Source organism: Xenopus laevis, chromosome 9_10S, assembly GCF_017654675.1.
Source record: "Xenopus laevis strain J_2021 chromosome 9_10S, Xenopus_laevis_v10.1, whole genome shotgun sequence".
In the NCBI taxonomy this organism is placed as follows: Eukaryota; Metazoa; Chordata; class Amphibia; order Anura; family Pipidae; genus Xenopus; species Xenopus laevis.
In genome coordinates this window covers 86,281,049-86,302,088 of record NC_054388.1, presented here as the reverse complement: position 1 = coordinate 86,302,088, position 21,040 = coordinate 86,281,049, and the positions used below count along the sequence as shown (strand labels likewise).

The window sequence follows — 21,040 nt, the reverse complement described above, 5'->3', positions numbered from 1 at the left end:
AATGCCAGAAGCTGTCGCCACTTCCTTTCCCACTAGCTTTTCTCAAGCAACAGTGTGGCCTATTAATTTAACCAAATTACATTCACTTTAATAGATTGTTTCAGAGTATGGATTACACGGCCACTCCAATCACTCAAGCGCAACAAGCAAAGTTTCAATTAGTACATTAGGAGGCTCCTACAGAGGCTGCTGACCCTGAAGAAGCTGTGAATAATTCATGCAATCCAATTAAGAGGCCATTGAGAATGTAGGAGATTAAAGGCATCAGGATTAAGTACTAAAGGATTAAGTATAAAGCAAAAAATCAACATGAAGGCAGCACGATTCATATAACCTTTTTTTTTTTATTTATTTTTTTAGAAATTCATGAATGATTCTTAAATTCATATACTTCACTGCTGATAAATCTACTACAACTAGGGGAGGCACATTAAAGGTCGAATTTATGTCCGTTTTTTAAAAAAAAAAAAAAACTCTTAAATTCAAATTTACATCAAATATTTATAAAAAAATAAAAAAATCAAATATCTAAAACTCAGAATTTGACTAAACTCGATTAGAGTTTTTTTTCTCCGAAAAAAACTTCAATGTCAGGAAGGCTACTAACATGTCCAAATTGTTCCCTGGACATCTACCATGGACTTATACATGAACGCGGCCGGTTTTAGGAGGCGGATAGTAGAATTTGACTTCTTAAAGGGCCATTGAGTATGAAAAATCTCAACATTTTAATTCAAATTAAAACTCGAATCAAGTTTGGATTATTCACAATTTGACTTGAGAGCTTTGACCATAAAAAAAAAAATTGAAAATTCTAAATTTAAATTTTGACAGAAATAAATCAGCAATTCGATTTTAACGGTCATCTACAAGTTAGAAAACAAAAGCAAATATCGGATTGGTTTCTAGGGGCAACATCACTGGTGATGTTTGCTTCTGCAATTTTACACGGCATGATAAATAGGTCCCCAAGTCTTCCTATCTCAGCCACAACTGTGTCACTGAAAGGTTATGGTATCAGCTGAAAAGGGGAGTGTTTTTTTTGGCTTCTCTAGGGTCCTTTCCACAGGGGGTTACCCAAAACATGACTAGAAAAATCACTGCAAATCAAGAGATTTCAAATAACAGAACAACTCAGTACTTTTCCTATTCACGATTTACCATTAACCAACCATGAAATGGTTAGCAATAAGAATGAACTGTCCAACAAAAAACACACAACTAGTAATGGATTCCACAACCGAGGCCCAAACTGATTATTATCCTTTGCTTTTATATAGTATGTAGTCTACATTTTATATATATTTTACCTGTGTCCCTTAAACGATCAGCTGGAGGTCATAAAGGCAGTCAGTGCCAGGTCTAGAAAAAGGCTCATCAGATACATCAAATACTAGTATATAGCTCATCAGATACTTTGATTCTCCCTCATGTGTCTCATAATGGATTAGGATGGGCACCAACTACTAGTATTCCCAGATGTTTTAAAGGAGAACTAAAGCTCAAGGATGAATTACAATAGCAGTGCTATGTCAAGTCTATCACATATCTTTTGTAGTACTAAACTGCATTATATGCAGTTTTTTGTGTCTGGTTGGCAGGTCCATTTTAAAGTGTTAACTTCTAGTAATACACTTCTAGTAAACTTAAAGTATTAAGATCCAAATTACGCAAAGAACAATTATCCGGAAAACCCCAGGTCCCGAGCATTCTGGATAACAGGTCCTATACCTAGCCACTGTTTTTTTTTTTTAAATTGTAGTTTCCTTTAAAGGAACAGTAACATCAAAAAATTTAATTGTTTTAAAGTAGTAAAAATATAATGCAGTGTTGCCCTGCCCCCTGAACTGGTAAAACGGCTGTGTTTGCTTCAGAAACACTACTATTGTTTATATAAATATGATACTGTGTAGCAATGGGGGCAGCTACTCAAATGCTTAAGGCTTAAGTTACACAGCAGATAGCCGATTAGGTATGTAGAACATAATGTTATCTGTTATCCACTATTTAACCTGTGCTATATAGCCTTTTTTCAATTTCTGACATTGCTACACACCAGCTAGTTTACTGTATATGAACTATAGTAGTGTTTCTGAAGCAAATAGATCAGCTTTACCAGCGCAGGGCAACAGTACAGTTTCATTACTTTAAAACACTTATATTTTTTGGCGTTACTGTTCCTTTAACAACCTTGAGTTTCACCAAGAAACAACAGTGATAAAATGTCTCTAAATGTCTTATAGTGTCTCTAAAATGTCTTAGAATGTCTTATTGCTTATTTCCTAAGAAAGTTCTGTGCAATATTTTTGATGCAATTGCAAGCGCCCTTGTTTCTCTAGCTACAAAGTCAATGTTGATTATTAAAGGCAAAACTCTCAGATGACTGAAGGTGTCAATAGGCAGTATCTTTAGCCGCTATTGTCCTTGTTATAGTACGATTCATAGGATAAGACACTATATTGAACATTTACATCAATGCCAGACATAGGAAGGTCATTAAAGGTACTTACTCTTCATCAGTTTGCACACACTTGTCAAGCTCAATGACATGTATTCCAATGAACCAGACCAGATTGGAAAAATAGGGCACAGCCGTTTTATCTCTAATATAGTGCAGCATTGGCTGGTTGTTGACTAAAATAAAAAGAAAAATGTGTTAGTAAAGACAGGCAAATTACTTCAATTATCACAAGCAAATTACTTCAATTATCGGAAAGTCAATTTTAAAAAATCACCCATTATTGAGGGAGATAATGATACAATGTTTGTTTAACCAGTTCCATTAACCTAATGGGGTTATTGTCCTGCACTGTGTGACTGTAATATGTTTAATGTGTATAGTGCATACTGTAAATGGCTAACAATACATTGCCATTTTATTTTCTTCCTCTTATTAAAATGTAACAGCCACAACTTAGCAGCCTGTAAAATCACTAGGAACATTATCCAGTATCTAGTGTTTGCTCCAAAATACAAGGATATGTAGACAAAATATGTGCTTAAACCAAAAACACTGTATCCAAAAGGATGTGAGGATCTCCAAAAATAAAGAAACAAATGTAAAAAAGTAGAAAAATGTATTGGGACATAAAGACCTTCATGTCCTAATAATTTTTTCTACTTTTTACATTTGTTTCTTTATTTTTGGAGATCCTCACATCCTTTTGGATACAGTGTTTTTGGTTTTTGCACCTTGGGACTGAGGTGAACTGTGAGTGTATTCTCCTTCATTATTTCTATCATATTTTTGTATTTTTATTTAATACTTATTTGTTGAGTGGTACCATAGATATTTGTTGTCATGTGGCAGTAGCACAAACCTAAGTATTTTCAAAATATGTGCTTGTCTACAAAATGAACACAATTACAAGCTCACAATTATGTTTTAAGCTATTTGGTAAGGTCTACATTTAACCAGTGGTCATCTATAGCTGGCCCCACCATCTTGGAACCATTGTTCCAGAGAAAACGCACAAAATCCACTTATTTGGAATTTGGCGTACAACATGAAATATGAGCACTAATTTAAATATGCAAATTAGGGTAAGGAGGGATTAGAAATAACCACCCAGTGGTGTAAACTCCCTATAATTTCCGTATTCATGTGATGAAAGGTTACATGATTTTAAGGATGCCGTTTGGCCAGGCACTTGGATTAGAGAGAATCAAAATCCTGCCGAAAAAAGGCTAAAGCACAGGCGAATCCCAAACTGAATCCTGGATTTGGTGAATCCGTGTTTTATATGTTTTTATTAAATGAGTAGAAATAGAGTTATTTGGGTTTGTGTGTGTTCCAATATAGAAACCAAGCAGAATATCAATAAATAATATCATCTGTTTAACTCCTAAAGCTACCTCTATTCTACAATACAGGTGCTGTAAACTGAGCAAAAACTCAAAATGAAAAGAAAACTGCAGTAAGCTGAATACACCCAAGTACTTAGCAGCAACTTCATTATGCATTTCCAATACATGGCATTCAAGCACACCTTGAACATGTCAGGCCTATTGTATATATGTCAATACATAACATATGCCTGACATATAACAAAAGCTGAAATACAGTACTTTCATTGCATTATCATTATCTTTACCCTTCCATCCCCATATAAACCATACATTCACCATAGGATTCAAGCATAGCATTCAAGATGTGCTTACAAACAGTGCACCATTAAAGAGATACTTACACGCTCCTATAAAATCTCTTGAAAAAGGGGAAAAGAAGCACACCATAGTTTGGCTCCTGCCTTAAAGCATTTTATTGCAGCAGAGATGTGGCAAAAGCTTTCGGGGACAACCCCTTCCTCAGGTGCAAGGGGTTGATCCATGCATATACAGAGAAAAAGGAATTTGGATTATATGTATAAAATGGAGTCTATGGGAGACAACCTTTCCATAATTCGGATCTTTCTGGATAAAGGGTTTCCAGATAATGGATCCCATACCGGTACATCTAAAAACTTGTATCACCTGCTACCTCCACTGCATACTGAGCTTTTTTTTATCCTCATAGGTTGCCCAAGAGATTATAAAAGTAACACGTTTTCAAAGTTATAATACTGGTTCCAATATTTGCAAGACAAATTCACAAACAAAGCAAAGTAGTTGTAACACTTACATGACACTGTTATGGCACGTGAAGATCAGCAATGGAGGAAAGCAAGAGAGGGGGGAAAAAGTGTAAATAAGATCAGACCTAGACCTAGAAGATTGATGCCATTTAGCAAGTACAAATCACAAATGAAAGCATAGAAAGTAGCAAGGAATGCTGGAAAATATAAACCAGGGGTCCCCAACATTTTTTTACCTGTGATCAACACTCAAATGTAAAAACTGTTAGGGAGCCACACAAACATGAAAACGTTCCTTGGTTATGCCAAATAAGGGATTATTGGTAGTCCCATGTGGACTGTTAGCCTACAGGAAGCTCTGTTTGGCATAAACCTGTGTCTTTGTGCCTCCAAAATTTGCCTTCAAGCCAGAAATTAAAAAATGGCCACTTAATTATGGAGGCCACTGTGAGCAACATCAATGGTGGTGGTAAACAAGATGTTGATCACGAGCCAGTGGTTGGGGATCGCTGATGTAAACTGTGAGCAGGCCACAACATTCTTTTCTGCCACTCTTGTATAAAAGGACATTTTTATGAACTTTGGTATAAATGCCTAGCTTAACTCATCTGCAGCACGATTTACATCACACAAATAATCGGTGTATATTTTATATATATATATATATATATATATATATCACATCTTTGATTGATTCTGTAACTAAACTAATTGCAAAATTGTTTAGTGCATTTTATAACAAAGAAAAATACGAAAAGCTGTAATACTTGCCAAAACAATTGTTTAATTATGAAAGTAAAAACTCACATTTAAATATAAAGAGAAGGAGGCAGTAGAGCACAATAATGTCAGGGTCCGCGCTGGTTATCAAAAACCTATGTACTGTCTCTTTCTCACTCAGCAATAATCCTACTGGCTGCTAAGATAAATTAGTGAGGCGAAAGATGGCACTATCATGCACTATAGCATTAGGGTAATTGTTTATTTTTTTAACCGTAAACAGAATGGCTATTCTTATTTTCAAAGGAAGGCAGGGAAAAACTAGAGAGATGCTTAATAAGTTCAGTTTCTTAATACTTAAGGGCAGATTCACTAAGGGTCGAATTTCGAAGTTAAAAATACTTCGAAATTCGACCCTCGAATTTAAATCCTTCGACTTCGAATATCGAAGTCGAAGGATTTAGCGCTAATCCTTCGATCGAACGATTTTTCGTTCGATCGAACGATTAAATCCTTCGAATCGAACGATTCGAAGGATTTGAATCCAACGATCGAACGAAAATCCTTCGATCAAAAAAAGGTTAGCAAGCCTATGGGGACCTTCCCCATAGGCTAACATTGACTTCGGTAGGTTTTACCTGCCGAAGTAGGGGGTCGAAGTTTTTTTTAAAGGGCAAGTACTTCGACTATCGAATGGTCGAATAGTCGAACGATTTTTCGTTCGATTCGTTCGATTTCGTTCGAATTCGAACGAATTTAACCAATTCGATGGTCGAAGTACCAAAAAAATACTTCGAAATTCGAAGTATTTTTCATTCGAATCCTTCACTCGAGCTTAGTGAATCTGCCCCTTAGTGTTTGCTACGTTGATGCATGCAAAATTCGATATTTCGGTAGCACTTCAGGATCACTCTCGCACATTAAAATGTTGTAGTTCCTGCTGTGGCACAACGGAGAGACTAGACACATCAAGCCTATCCAGTGCCAGTTCACAAACATGCAGGGATTTCTGCAAAATGTTACTATGATACAACAGTGCCCTCTGCTGTACAGCTATGCTATTGGAGTATTATAAAACAAAGCTTTGTTTTCCTGTTTAGGGTGACTTGCTGCTGTATATGCAAATAAAGTGCTTTATACACCCGCATCTAGTTATGCAGCACTTTAACATAGAGTAAATACAATTTAAACAAAATTCAAGTACAAGTTATTTCACAATTTAATATAAATACATACCTTTGTATATATTTAATGTAATGTTACGCACTGCAATTCTGACCATACGCTCTGGATGGTTGAAAAATTTAATGGCCTCTGTATACAGAGCAAAATCATTGGTGTGCTGAAAAAGATAGATATGCAGATGATTTTTTTAAAAAAATACTTATCCTTTTTTTGCATTACCAAAAGAAAACACGATAGTCTCTGAATAGTGACCAAGGGGCAAATTCATTAACCGGCGATAATTCGCCATCACTGGCTTCGTGCACATCGCAACACTTCGCCAGGCGTAAATTCAGACAACGCTAAATCACAAAGATCCGAAGTTGCGCACAAGGTAACGAACGTTGGCGAAATTACACCAGCAAAATTACGCTCAGCAGTTCGAAGTTACGCTAGTGATGCCTAATTAGCATACGGCGTGCAGTTAAAGTACAATGGCCATATATGCTGCAGCAAATACATTACACTACACAAGGCCAGGGAACCTTAATAAAAATATATAAAGTTGATATAATGCCCTACATGTGCCCACAGTATAGTTTAGGTGCCATATGTTAGAAAATGTAGGGGGGAAGGAGGGTACCCCAAAAAAAAAAATTACGATCTTTTGCAGCCTATCACCCTTTAAATAGGAAAGAACGCCAGCATTTTTTGGGACTTAGAAAAATTTTCAACTATTTTTTGAGGAAGTCCTATCTACTCTATTGCACTTCGCCTGGTCTGAAGTGGCGAAGTTAAGTCTGGCGATAGAGGGAACGTTCAGTAATATCAAAAACGAAGGGAATTTGCATAGTAACACTACCGAAAATTCGCCTGGCGTTAGAGGGCAAAGTGGCTCCAGAGTCTATCTCCTTGGCGCAATTACGCCAGCGAAATTACGCCAGCTACCATTAGTAAATTGGTGAAGTTCCGAAATGACGTCACGCTGGCGAATTTTCGCCAGCGTTAGCCACTTCGCCCTTAAGTAAATTTTCCCCCAAGAGAGATGTGCCTGTGGTCCTGTGCAGTAAGTAATCTGTATGCTGGGAAATGTAGCACAATTAGGTCTACTAGTACATGTGTATGTGTACAAATATATGCAGATCAGCAGCACTGTACATTCACCAATACATTTTGAAGACTACTCAAAAAACTATATATGAATCATTGTCAGCATCATAGAACTGTTGGTAAACCTTAGGCCTTGTGCAAAGAATATCAATATTTGCTTGTTTTACGGTTTTTGTGGTCATTTATTTTGTTGTTTGTAAGACAATGTCCTATCCTTATGCTTAATGGAATTGACATATTCAATGTCTAAAAGAACCCCTTTGTGGCCATTATACACAATGGCACAATCTTACCTTTCCTCTACATTTGCTTTTGCAGATGCCTTGTTCTCTTTCTGTTCATGAATGGAACCATATCTATTAGTTATGCCCCGCAATGACTGCTTTTGGGGGAGTCTATAGTTGGTACACCTAATATTGCTACCTCCACTTGGTCCATCAACTATATGGTATAATAATTTTGGTTAGCTCTTAATGGGTGGTCAGAGTGCTTTGCCAAAAGACATAGGGTCAGTGGCGTAACTAGATGTTGCTGGGCCCCACAGCAAATTAATTTTAGGGCCCCCAACATATCCAGTGTTTGTCCTGTTTTACCAATATATGTTTAAATTGCTCATCAATGAGAGCCTCATGGGGCCCCCTGTACCTCCTGGGCCCCCCTGCGGCCGCAGGGTCTGCTTCCTCTGTAGTTACGCCCCTGCATAGGGTCTTTTAGGTTCCATCATATGCACTTGAAATATATATGGTCTTTTTAATACATTACCATTAAAACCAATTTTTAATGTAGTACTTGACCTATTGCTGAGAATCTCCTAATGACCTTTCGTTCCTAGCGCAGCCCGAACAGTTAACTAGTTATTTTATTGCCAAAACTTTTAATCAAACATTGAGTTTTTATTGATTTATTAATTTATTGGCACATTGCTTTTTAAAAGTTTGCCACTGATGAGTGGCTGGACTAATTAGGCAGAGAACACAGGGTTGCCATATCTAGATAGTCCAAAATAATCCCAAATATTGTGCTCGAGTCACCTGTAGTTTCATAAAGGTCACAGAAATGTTGGGCTTCACATAAAAACACACAAATTCTAGCAGTTGCATATTAGAGAACTACATACCTCATTGTAAAAGAAATGGACTGTGTGATTTTTAAGTTTCACAGAAAGGGTTTTTAGAAAGCAAATATAATAACCCATAATCTCTTCATCAGAAAAGTCAAATTTGTGGACGATGATTGAGTTCACGTGGTTATTAGACAGTAGATAGTCTGTTGGGGAAAAAACAAATGAAAAAAATCACAGTCAGAAATACCCTTTAAAATCAAAGGTAAAGCAATATGTTAGCATCCCTTTGAGTGACAGGATTTGCACAATTAAAGGAATTGTTCAGTAAAAAAATAAAAAGTGGTTAAACAGCTAGGCTGTGTAAAATAAAAAATGTTTCCAGTATAGTTAGTTAGCCAATAATGTAATGTATAAAGACTGGAGTGACTGGATGTCTAACAGAACAGAACAGAACATTACTTCCTGCTTTGCAGCTCTCTTGCTTTCCACTGATTGATTACATGGGTCATATCTGTTGCTTTTGAATATGAGCTGAATGCTGTGGATCAATTGCAAACTCATTGAACAATTATGTCCCATGTGGCCCCCCTTCAAGTCGCTGATTAAATCAGAGTTAGAGAGCTGCAAAGCAGGAAGTAGTGTTCTGGCTATTATGTTAGACATCCAGTCACTCCAGCCTTTATACATTACATTTTTGGCTAACCTACTATATTGGAAACATTTTTGTATTGTTTATTTACCCAGTTTTTATTTTTACACTGAACGGTTTCTTTAAAGCCCATTTAATGTTAAAAGGGTTGTTCACCTTTTGAACAATAAAGCTAATTTAACAGCCCATGTCATAAAAACTGTTTTTGTAATTTATCTTTATAACTTAAAATGTTTGCTTTCAGAGATACATACCCTAGAAGTGGATCATCTCCACAAAAGAGAGTGTCAGCGAACCCATAACAGAGAAGAGAACTGAGTTTTTGCAGAGATGATCCATAGCTTCTGTGGTATGTATCTCTGAAAGCAAACATTTGCAATGCCGGCGGGAAGGCATTACGGGGAGATTAGTTGCCTGAAGAAGAGGAGATTTGTAGCTGGGTGACTAATCCTAGAACGCAATGTGCGCCACCACCCTAAAGAATAAAAAGGGCTTTCTAGTTTACACTGTTGTGGCTAATCTATTGGCAATAAACTGCCTTGGTAGCTTTCCTTCTCCTTTAAGCAATGGGTTGTATATCTTCATGAAATAAGTCCATACAGAGATATGTGTACTGTATAGCCTATGTCTGAATAATATATACATTTTTAATCTGCATTTAATGGTTTAGTCATTTGTAAAATAAACAATAAATTAATGTACTCACACAACGAAGTCTCGTGATTTATATTCTCGAATAACATGTTCAGCGACTGAAGAAGTTGCCCACAGACATATCGACCTGACTTCTGCCGTAATATATTCAAGAAGAAGACAAACATGTTCTTTTCCAAAAAGAAGCTAAAACAGTCATCATAAAAATTAATCATAAGCAGTGATATCAACAAATACATACAAAACAATTAAAAGGCAAGAAAAAAACACATAAATCTGAACAAGCTGTTTTTTTTATATGTATATAATATACTTGAATATCTTGTAACATGTAAACAAACTGCCCCCAAGAAACAGATTTTAATAATGATATACTGTATAAGATGAAATGTTCAATGACCTGTAAAGGAAATGATGGTCCTAAGGCATTACACCCTTATATGATCATGTTCAGGGTAGCCATTATTCCCTATACATTTTTTTGGATATGTAAAAACATTTTAATATGCTATCTGCAGCATTAAAATAAAAACAAAGTTATGATATTCTATAAAAATGAATTGCAAAAGTGCTCAAAAGCATATACACTTGTTATTAAGGGTTTATGTGCCTCCTAAAGTGGATGTAAACAAAAATTTAAATTTTGCCCATTTCAAGATAATGTATTTCTAAGAAAAAAAGTTTTAAATCTGTAATTTTTATATGAATGGGATTCAACCTTTTTCAGCAGGCTTTGGATTTCTGCGAATCTTTGTGCCTGGCCAAACTGAATCCGAATCCTAATTTGCATATGTAAATTAGGGGCGGGTAGGGAAATCACACGACTTGTCACAAAAGAAGAATTTGTTCCACTTTTTCCTTTCCTGCCCTTAATTTGGATATGCAAATTAGGAACCGGTTTTGGTTCGGTATTCGGCCGAATCTTTCACCAAGGATTCGGGGAAATAGTGGATTCGGTGTATCCCTAATTATATATATATATATATATATATATATATATATATATATATATATATATATATATATATATATATATATATGTATATATGTATATATGTATATATGTATATATGTATATATGTATATATGTATATATGTATATATGTATATATGTATATATGTATATATATATATATATGGATCATTAATTATTCAGATTAATATAAGTAGGAAAAATAACAAATCAGACAATGCTCGAATCCTTAATTGACAGTCAGCAATTGTACAAAGGTCATGGCCTGACACATAGGAGTGACAGCCACTGATATCTTCAGATAGGCAATATATGCAGAGATCTTATTGGTAGCCAATATAAATATTTAAACCTGTCTGATCGACTAAACCATTGATTGCCATGGTACGAAAAATGTCAAAATGATCCATGCTCGATTAAAAAAATCATACGAATCTTCACTGCTTTTTTGATTTGCTCTACAACATGGAGACTCTATCATTTGCTCAGTGAATCAGGGATATTTGTCCAAACTAGTATTTCTAGTTCGTTCTTCCATTGATTTATAGGGCAATGACTTCACCCATGGGTCAGACCATTGCCACTGGAAAATGAACACTGTATTTTCACAGTATCAAGCATTGCTAGGTTCTTAATTATAATCACGGAATTTATAAGGTACCCTACAACCCTGTTTGCCACCCAATAGTTGCAGCCCCCTCAGCTCAAAGGGTGTGCTAACACAAAGTGATGGTATAGAGGCAGGGTACAATGAACAAAGAAAAATATTGAAAAAATACATAAAATAAAACATCAAAAGCAATTTTTAGTATTTACTTCTGATGAACAATCTGAAGACCAATGAACTGAAAAAAGTGTTTGGAAGGTGAACAACCCATTTATAGCATTTCCTGATAACTGGGGAAAGTAAGACTGTCTAGAATTCCGCTGGTTTCCCCAATTCCATATTTGCTAAATCTGCCCCTAAGACTGCATCTATCTGCTCGCCACGAGACATAAAAAAGCAGTAGCTTTATTAGTAAGCATATAGTACTTACTCAAATACAGAGCTGTCATTCTGATCACCCCACAGAAGAATCTCAGTGATAGACCGGATCGTCTCCACTAACAAATTGCGATTGAGGTCAGTGACAGTAGTATTCTTTGTTAGAACATGATACATATACCTAAAACATAGAGGGGAAAAAATTAAGATCAATGATGATTATTATGCTTTTTTAGAACATGTACGGGGACAATTGAAATTTATTGGAATATGTATCAGCTAGTTCATCTGCAGTTGTAACTCTTTAGTCCACTCTTAAGCAGTAGATATGTAGAAGGTAGAAAAAAAAAATGTTAGGCACCCCTCAATAATTGCAGAAGCCTCAGACCCCAGGCCAGCACGACTACAAGTGTCCCAAATGTTTGCCATTCTTTGAAGCAAAGGCTTCACTATTGAAAAGCAGCAGTAAAAACAAGGGATATCCAGAGAGCACTTGATATTTAGAAAAAAAAAAAAACAAGCAATCACTGCCATTTTCATACCAGCAAGAATTTTTTTTCTGTGCACAATAAAAAGTGATACCAGACAAACCTCCAATGTACATCTCCACAATCTTAAAAAAAACAAAAAAACTGAATAACTTATCATGAGCACATTTAGAGAACAAACTTAGTTTACATTTAGATTTGATGATAAAGTGGATATTTTTCCATCAGTGGATGTACTTAACATGATAGAAAGGGTGGATTTATACAAGATTCCTTATCATTAATGCTTATTAACAATCACATTGAAAAATAGGCCTGTTGCTCTATTATCTATATTTAAGAGCTAAGAAATTTAAAGGGATTCTATTATGGGTATATGTTTTTTGTTTTTTGTTTTTTTCAAAACACATCAGGTTATAGTGCTGCTCTAGCAGAATTCTGCACTGAAATCTGTTTTTCAAAAGAGCAAAACAGACTTTTTTATATTTAATTTTTAAATTTGACATGGTTATAGATGTTTGTTTCCCTGGTGCCCTTAGCCATGTGACTTGTGCTCTGATAAACTCCAATTTAATGATGTACTGCAAGTTGGAGTGATATCACCCCCTCTTTACCCAACCCCAGCCAACTAGCAGCAGAGCAATGGGAAGGTAACCAGGCAATACCTCCCTGACACCTGCATTGCCCCACCTAGTGGGAATAGCACTCGATAGTAAAAACACCCAAGCCCGACAATGACTGAAAGCACAGGATCAGGCACAATGACCTGAGATAACTGCCTGCACACCAATATTACAACTAAAAAAAACACATTTGTTGGTTCAAGAATAAAATTTTAAATTGTATAATTCATTCTGTGCAATGTACACAGAGTAATTTAGTAATAAAATGTATACAAAAAAAACCATAACAGAATCCCGTTAATATCGCAGACAGTCTAGGGAATTATGAGAAGTACTATGGACAGGTCACAAATACAATTCTTTTGGATCAAGCCAATCAGTGAAAAGGGGTATTTCGGTAAATACCTATGACTTAACATAAGACTCACCAGTATAATGAATAGACCTGGTGCCCTGCCCAGAGTCTACAGTAAAGAGAAGCTGATAAACCCTACAGAATTAGTTGGCAGGCATTCCAAAGGATTGCTTCAATCTGGGCTTGTAAAATCCATGTTATTTTATTGATACGTAGGCATCAGTTCTTTCCTGGGCCAGTGCGGTTAGTAGAAAACTGCACGGGGTACTTTTCTAACATTTGCCATCCCCAGTGATGAAGACTTTACTCCTCCCTTTAAACAAGGCTGAATTCTGTGTGTGGCTTCAAAAAGTGATCTCATGTCAAACATCTGCTTTACCTGCAACAGGGAGCTTCCCAATATAGTGCTGTTGCAGCTATGGAAATTACTTGCCTCCTGTCTAAACTGCAGATCACTAATAAATGGATATGTAATTCACAATTCATTCAAAAGTTTCTATAACGGCAGTAGCGCAACTACCGGGGGAGCAGGGGGTGCGATTGGGCCAGGGCCCGCACCCCCTCAGGGCCCCCCGGCAGCTCGCGCGCCACTCTGTTCTGCGGCCGTTTCCGGCCATACGGAGGGGGCGGGCCCGGCTGCACGTCCCGCCCCCCTCTAGTTACGTCTCTGTATAACGGTTAAGAATATGACAGTTTTGCTAGTAATCAAAGACTGCAATATTCTTTCTTTATATTTGGCTTTTTCCAATTACTTTCTATTTTCTATGTGTCACCGGTTTTCTAATATTGAAGTGTAAAGTCAAATTTTTCACCCTCTAAATGAGCTCTGGGAGGGGGGGGCATCGACTCTGGAAACTGTTAAAAATTAATACATATAGTCGATACATTTCTTATCTTTGTCCCTGCAGAGCAGAATCTCTGGATTTAATTACAGGCAGCTGTTAGAATGGATACAGTTGCTAATACTCCAGAGATGCTGCTGAGAAATGGATCAACTAATTGTTGCAAAAATGGTAACAGTTTTAGAGTCTTCTCAGGAACATTAAACTTGGATTTTGTTAAAACAGTAAAAAATAAATAATGTAAAGTAACTGAAAAAAGTCTTTATTTCTGGGGAACAATCCGAAAACAACTGAACTGAAAATAGTGTTTGGAAGGTGAACAACCCCTTTAAGATTCTTTTGTGATGATAAATACTTGAGTCAGATTTATAGATATTTGACACATGACATCTGTAGCACAGTTAAACAGATCGCTGGAGTTTTCCAAAAGCCATTCACATGAACGTTAAAAACAAAAAGATGAAATGTGTGTGTGTGTGCATAGCAAATGTTCTGTCTGCTCCATAAATGTGCATTCATGTCACGGCAGCACTGCAAAGAACACAGAGAAGTTGTTTTCAGGCTTCTTGGGTTCAGCTCAACAGGTTAAAACTGACGAAATAGCCTACTACAACTTCAGGAATTTTCAGCCATCCCAACAAAGTTTGGGGACCTCTGGCTAAGAGGAAAAGTGAATATTGCTCAGCATCCCTGACAACACAGGTTAATTTCCCCTTACATGCACAAAGTAACTTAATACAATGTGACAGCTCCAAGCTGCAATTGCTATACATGATCTCAGACTGTTTAAAGTACAGATCTGAATTATTAATAAAGCAGTTTTATCTGCTTAATAAGAGGGGCATTGATTATGTATGACTGTACTGATCAGTACTTGCTTTAGCTGCACCCCACCTTGAGAGGCTCAAAGGAGCAGACAATCCTTAAAGGGGAACTTTTGTGAAAATCAACATTTACTATGAATGTCATCATACTGAAATAAGAAAACTTTTTAAATATTGCATAATTAATTAAAATGTGGTACTGTTTCTGAAATAACCAAGTAACGCTTCATTATCCCATTCTCAGCATCTGTCTCTCTTCCTTCTCTCTTCATGCAGCAGTTGGGAGTCAGATTCCGATTGACAGTTATATCTGTTTTTAGGGGTGCCTCCATTTCCTAGCAGATGTATTTGATCTACCTCAATTAACAAACTGTAGCACAGACAAAATCCAACAAAATAATTGATGTTGGAAAAAAACTTGCAGGGCCAGATTTAAAGAGGGCGTCCTTAGGCCCGCTGTTGTTCGCCACCCTCATCGCTTCCCTTTTATTCGCTCAAATTTTCATCATTGGGACTGGAGCTATGGGGATTGGAGCACAGGAAAATAAAAACTATCTTATCTCCTGCGCATCCCCAGTGTTTCTGAACCAATGTGGGTGTGGTTGGGCAGCATGCCCCCCCCTAAAGTCTTGCCGCCCTAGGCCCGGGCCTTGGTGGCCTCTCCACTAATCCACGCCTGAAAACTTGCATGAAGGGAGACAGGATCTCTTGTGATTTTAAAGGATTGAGCTTTACTACATAATCTAAGGAAAGAGAAGCACTCCCCTCCCAAAGGCTGAATTAGACCTATCTGTTAATCAAAATCTGACTCCTGCATGAAAAGCGAATGAAGAGGGGACAGTTGAGAAGGAAGAGTAACAGGGTTATTTCAGAAATGGGACAGAATATTTACTGAATATATCTAGGATATGTATTGAATTATGATAAAAATGTTATTATATTTTTATTCTTGCAATAGTTTCCCTTTAAAATTCAACATTTTATCGTTACTTTCACAATTTAAATCCAATTTAAACGTTGCCGTGCTTTGTCTACTCGGACTTGAGCCAATAAAAATCGCATAGCAGAACTGATTTAGTTCATCAGTGTGCTGCAGTCGTGTGGACTTTGTATATGACTTTCCTGACCCGTGTCAGGTTGGGTAACTCACTGCGAAGCACCTGATCCCAAGGGATAATACACAGAGGTTGAGCACATCACCATTGTGTGGAACTGTATATCTTATTATAATACACAAAAGCCATGAATATCTTGTAAATAATACATTAACGGTGAGTTCTGATGTCATCATTTATAAACGGTAAGATCTGATGTCATTTCTGTCACATGACTCACTGAAATTTGTGTATTATAATAAATAAAGTACCCCCAGTTGTAAAATATGAGGATATTAGAAGTTACCTCGGAGTTCCATGACCTGTATAAATATATATGGTCCTGAAACTCATCGGTAACGTATAATATCCTTATATTTTACAAGAGGGGGTACTTTATTCACTATATATATCTGTTACACGACTGAGGTAGAAGCAGCAGAAAGTTTGTACACAATCAAGTGCAAAGAGCGCTCTCACCCTACTCATGCTCATATCTGCTGACACATATGCGTAGCCAGCTAAGGCAATTTCTGATAGAACTTGTGTTTTCTGTTATTTCCAATAGAATTAGTTTTTGTATGTAGGGTTGCAGCTGGATTCCAGGAAGACGCATAAACTGGCAGTTGCACCTCAATACTAAACTTGGTGTGATGTCATGGTGTGTGTGTGTGTGTGACAGCTATACATGGGATAGAGTGACATGGATCAGTCCATCGCTTCAGCAGGTGTCCCAGTGTAAGGAGATCAGTGTTGCCACCTAAATAGATACTTACTTGAGCCTTTCCAATGAGTGGAGACTAGACGAGCGACTAGAGCCACCGCTCACCCAGCTTTTCGACCTCCCGAACATTGCTTTTTCTAATGTTCCTTCCCAGTTAGCTCATGCTTTGGGACTGCCAGCTCGTCGTCTGCTTTGTAAAACCGGCCTCCATAGCGCCAGACAGTCACGGTTTTCTTAACAGAGCCACAGTCCAGGGTCGTTTGCTTAAAAGTCCCGCAACCACTTTAATGCCCAGCTCCTTGGCTTCTGGCAGACATATAAGCGCAACGTCACAAGTCTCATCTTGCGAGACCGTGACGTCACTACTACCGGCACGTAAACGCAGTGACGCTTTACGTAGTGACAGGACGAGTACTTCAGCGTTACACAAACATAAACTCACTCACTACTGTGGTGTAGGCAGAGTAGGCTGTGGGCGTTCGTTCGTTTAAATAAATAAAATATTTGTCCAAAACTAAAAAGCTCGTTATTTTATTTGCTGACTAGAATCATTATTCTGTCAGGGAAGCGCTGTTGTTGTTTCTGGTGCGGCTTCCATTGTCCTTAGCCTTTGCTGTCAATACTTCGTCAGAACATATGAAAAAAATCACGTTTCTTGTTTTCTAACCAAACCACTTTCTCCCAATGTGACCAAAAAAGCAAAGTTGTTTCATATAAACCAGGGCCAGGTTCAATGAAGTAACTTTTTTAGTGTTTGTAAGGGTCTCAGTGGTTTTGCATAACAAGAGCCAGATATGTTTTAGGTTTTTGCAGTTTTGGGTCAGGGCACACGCTCAGATTCGGGGAGATTAGTCGTCCGCGACAAATCTCTTCTTCAGATCGACTAATCTCCTCGAACTGCCTCCCCGCCGGCTAGAATGTAAATCACCGGCAGGATGGCACACGGAGCAATTCGTTTTCTGAAGTCGCCTAAAGTTTCCTCATGAGGCAACTTCGGAAAACGAATCGCTTCGAGTGCCATCCCGCTGGCGATTCTCATTCTAGCCGGCGGGGAGGCAGTTCGGGGAGATTAGTCGCCCCGAAGAAGAGGAGATTCGTCGCCTGGCTACGAATCTCCCCAAATTGCAGCGTGTGTCTCTGCCCTTAGTGACAAAACAATTAACAAGACGTAATCTTGCATTTTTTTGCTTTTTTTTTTATTCTGTCCTGAGATGGTTTCCATCGTTTTTTTAATATTTGCCTTTTTTTCTTCTGACTAGATTTCTAATGGGGGTCACTGACCCTATGTAAATAACAAATACTCTGTAAGGCTACAAATGTATTATTATTGCTGCTTTGTATTACTCATCTTTCTATCCAAGCCTCTCCTATTCATATTCCAGCCTCTTATTCAAAACCATTGCATAGTTGCTAGGGTAATTTGGACCCTAGCAACCAGATTGCTGAAAATGCATACTGGAGAGCTGCTGAATAAAAAGCTAAATAACTCAACACCTTGAATAATAAAAAATGAAACCAATTGCAAATTGTTTCAGACTATCACTCTCTACATCATACTAAAAGTTAATTTTAAATTTCTGTCATGATTTTTATGGTAAAGTTTTTATTTCTAAATTACATTGTTTACACTGCAAATAATTCACTCTACAATATAAAATTTAATTCCTGAACCAGCAAGTGTATATTTGTTTAAGTTGTAATATTGGTGTGTCATCTCAGGTCATTTTGCCTGGTCATGTGCTTTCAGAAAGAGCCAGCACTTTAGGATGGAACTGCTTTCTGGCAGGCTGTTGTTTCTCCTACTCAATGTAACTGAATGTGTCTCATTGGGACCTAGATTTTACTACTGAGTGCTGTTTTTAGATCTGTCAGGCAGCTGTTACTGTATCTTGTGTTAGGGAGCTGTTATCTGGCTACCTTCCCATTGTTCTGTTGTTAGCAGGCCCGGATTTGTGGAAAGGCCTAGGGCGGCAGGATTTTAGGGGGCGGCATGCTGCCCAACCACACCCACATTGGTTCAGAAACACTGGGGATGCACTGGTGATATAATCATTTTTTAAATTTCCCGTGCGCCAATCCCCATTGCTCCTGTCCCCACGGACAAACGGCAGTGGGCCTAGGGGCGCCCACTATGTAAATCCAGCCCTGGTTGTTAGGCTGCTGGGGGGGGGGGTGATATTGCTCCACCTTGCAGTACAGCAGTAAAGAGTGACTAAAGTTTATCTTTGCACAAGTCACATGACTGGGGGCAGCTGGGAAACTGACAATATGTTTAGCCCCATGTCTGATTTCAAAATCCGAGATGGCTTTTAATATCCTCATATTTTGCAACAGGGGGTACTTTATTATAATACACAAGTTCCAGTGAGTCATGTGACAGAAATTACATCACTACTCCCCGTTTATAATCGATGACATCACTAAGTACCGTTTATAAGTATATCATTTACAGGATATTCATGGCTTTTGGGTATTATATAGTGAATAAAGTACCCCCTTTTGTAAAATATATAGTGAATAAAGTACCCCCTTTTGTAAAATATAAGGATATTATAAGTTACAGAGGAGTTTCATGACCATATAAAAACACAAGGCCGAAGGCCTAATCCATGACCAAAACAGACCTTGGTGAACACAGTGATCCACTGTAATCGAAGTAATAGCGCATTCAATCGAATTCTAACCAAAGTTTTTCCCAAAAAAACTTCGATTTTTCAGAGTTCAACAATTGACTCCAAATAGGTTCTAGGAGGTACCCCATAGGCTAAAACAGCAATTCGGCAGGTTTTAGATGGCAAATGGTCGAAGTCGAATTTTTAAAGAGACTTTTTAAAGAATTTTGATATTCAATTTTTTTTCAAATTTGAATCGACTTTGGATTATTCCCTAGTCGAAGTACACAAAAGATAACTCTAAATTTAAATTTTTTAAATTTGACAATTCACCTCGACCTTTGATAAATCTGCCCCTAACCATTTGCACTATTTTTAAATAACTTACAAACTGCTCTTCAATAAATTGATTACTACAAAATACGTTTGAAATGGAGAAAATGAGGTTATTGCTATTTCTGAGATCACACTTTGCTATTCCATTCAGAATGTAATATACAGTTGAACCCCACTTACCTTTTCCTGGGAACTTAAAAAACAAAAAAATCAGCATCAAATTCGAGAAAACATAAAATCCAGGGGGGAAAAAAAACGCTACATAACTGCGCCTGGACCTTGAAGAAATGACGTCATATCCAGAAAACAGTAATTTTTTAAGGGGTTGTAAAAGTGGAGTTTTCACTGTATTTTTTTAGACCGTAAAAGTCACAGTGACAAAACTATTGACGTCAAAATTATTGGGGGGAGCCAAATATTATCCCCCACACGCAGTTATAAATGCTTCCCTGAAACCCTGGGCCGGTGCTGCAGTTTGTTAAAAATTGCACCGGTCCAGGCTACTTCTATCCAGGCACCACAAGCATGTTATTCTGCTTCTTTCTTCTTCTGTTGCCCTGGGTTAGCCCATGCACAGTAGAGTGGAAAAAAAAGGTTTTGTACAACATTGTACAAGGTTTTAAAGAATTCAACAAAAACTTGTACCCCCCCACCCCACATAGACCCCCCTCCCAACAACCCCCAGTCCAGCTACCACCTGTTTAAAAGCAAAAATCTTATTGGTTCCTATGGGTTACTGCCCCTGTACAAATTGGTTCCTATGGGTAACTGCCCCTGTACAAACCTAGTGCTTTTTACTACAAATGGAGGTTAATCTTTTATTTTGTCTCTTTATTTTAAATGTATAATTTTGAAAATACACACCAAATAAGCTGTGCATCAGCGATGCTAAAACTTGCGGCTGCTCTCTCCTCAAACAGGGGATCACAGACACCACTGACTATGACATATAAAGAACATCAGTTCTGAACCGGTATTGCACATGCCTTTTCTCTCAGGCACCATTTACATTTCATTAAGCCGACCAGCCAAATCATATCAAAGATTAGCAAATGAGGCAGAGCAAATAGGACATGCAAAGTACCTGTTCAGTTCCTTCCTAATGCAGTCTTCCTCCACTTCTACATATTACTCTCCCCCCAATTCATGCATCACTTTAATACCCATTGATTCTAGAGCAGGCATGGAACAGAGATGGTGGTTATCATTTTCCATAATGCTCTAACCCAGTGGTCCCCAACCAGTAGCTC

At 37.6% G+C, this 21,040-nt stretch overlaps 1 protein-coding gene across 7 annotated transcripts in view; it reads right to left on the bottom strand.

Moving 5' to 3' along the window:
• clec16a.S (C-type lectin domain family 16 member A S homeolog) overlaps positions 1–17,198 on the bottom strand; it is a 130,061-nt gene extending 112,863 nt beyond the window's left edge. For 2 of the 7 annotated variants that reach the window (XM_041579129.1, XM_041579130.1), the window contains exons 1-7: positions 16,895–17,198; positions 11,945–12,073; positions 9,987–10,120; positions 8,686–8,834; positions 6,531–6,636; positions 4,622–4,627; positions 2,511–2,634 (exon numbers count right to left, since the gene is read on the bottom strand). In XM_041579129.1, coding sequence (XP_041435063.1) covers positions 2,511–2,634; positions 4,622–4,627; positions 6,531–6,636; positions 8,686–8,834; positions 9,987–10,120; positions 11,945–12,073; positions 16,895–16,971 — 725 coding nt within the window. In that variant the 5' untranslated portion in view covers positions 16,972–17,198. The remainder of the gene's footprint in view (positions 1–2,510; positions 2,635–4,621; positions 4,628–6,530; positions 6,637–8,685; positions 8,835–9,986; positions 10,121–11,944; positions 12,074–16,894) is intronic. The other 5 variants (XM_018239086.2, XM_018239079.2, XM_018239083.2 and 2 more) reach the window with 4 other exon arrangements.
• Between the last annotated feature and the right edge of the window lie 3,842 nt (positions 17,199–21,040).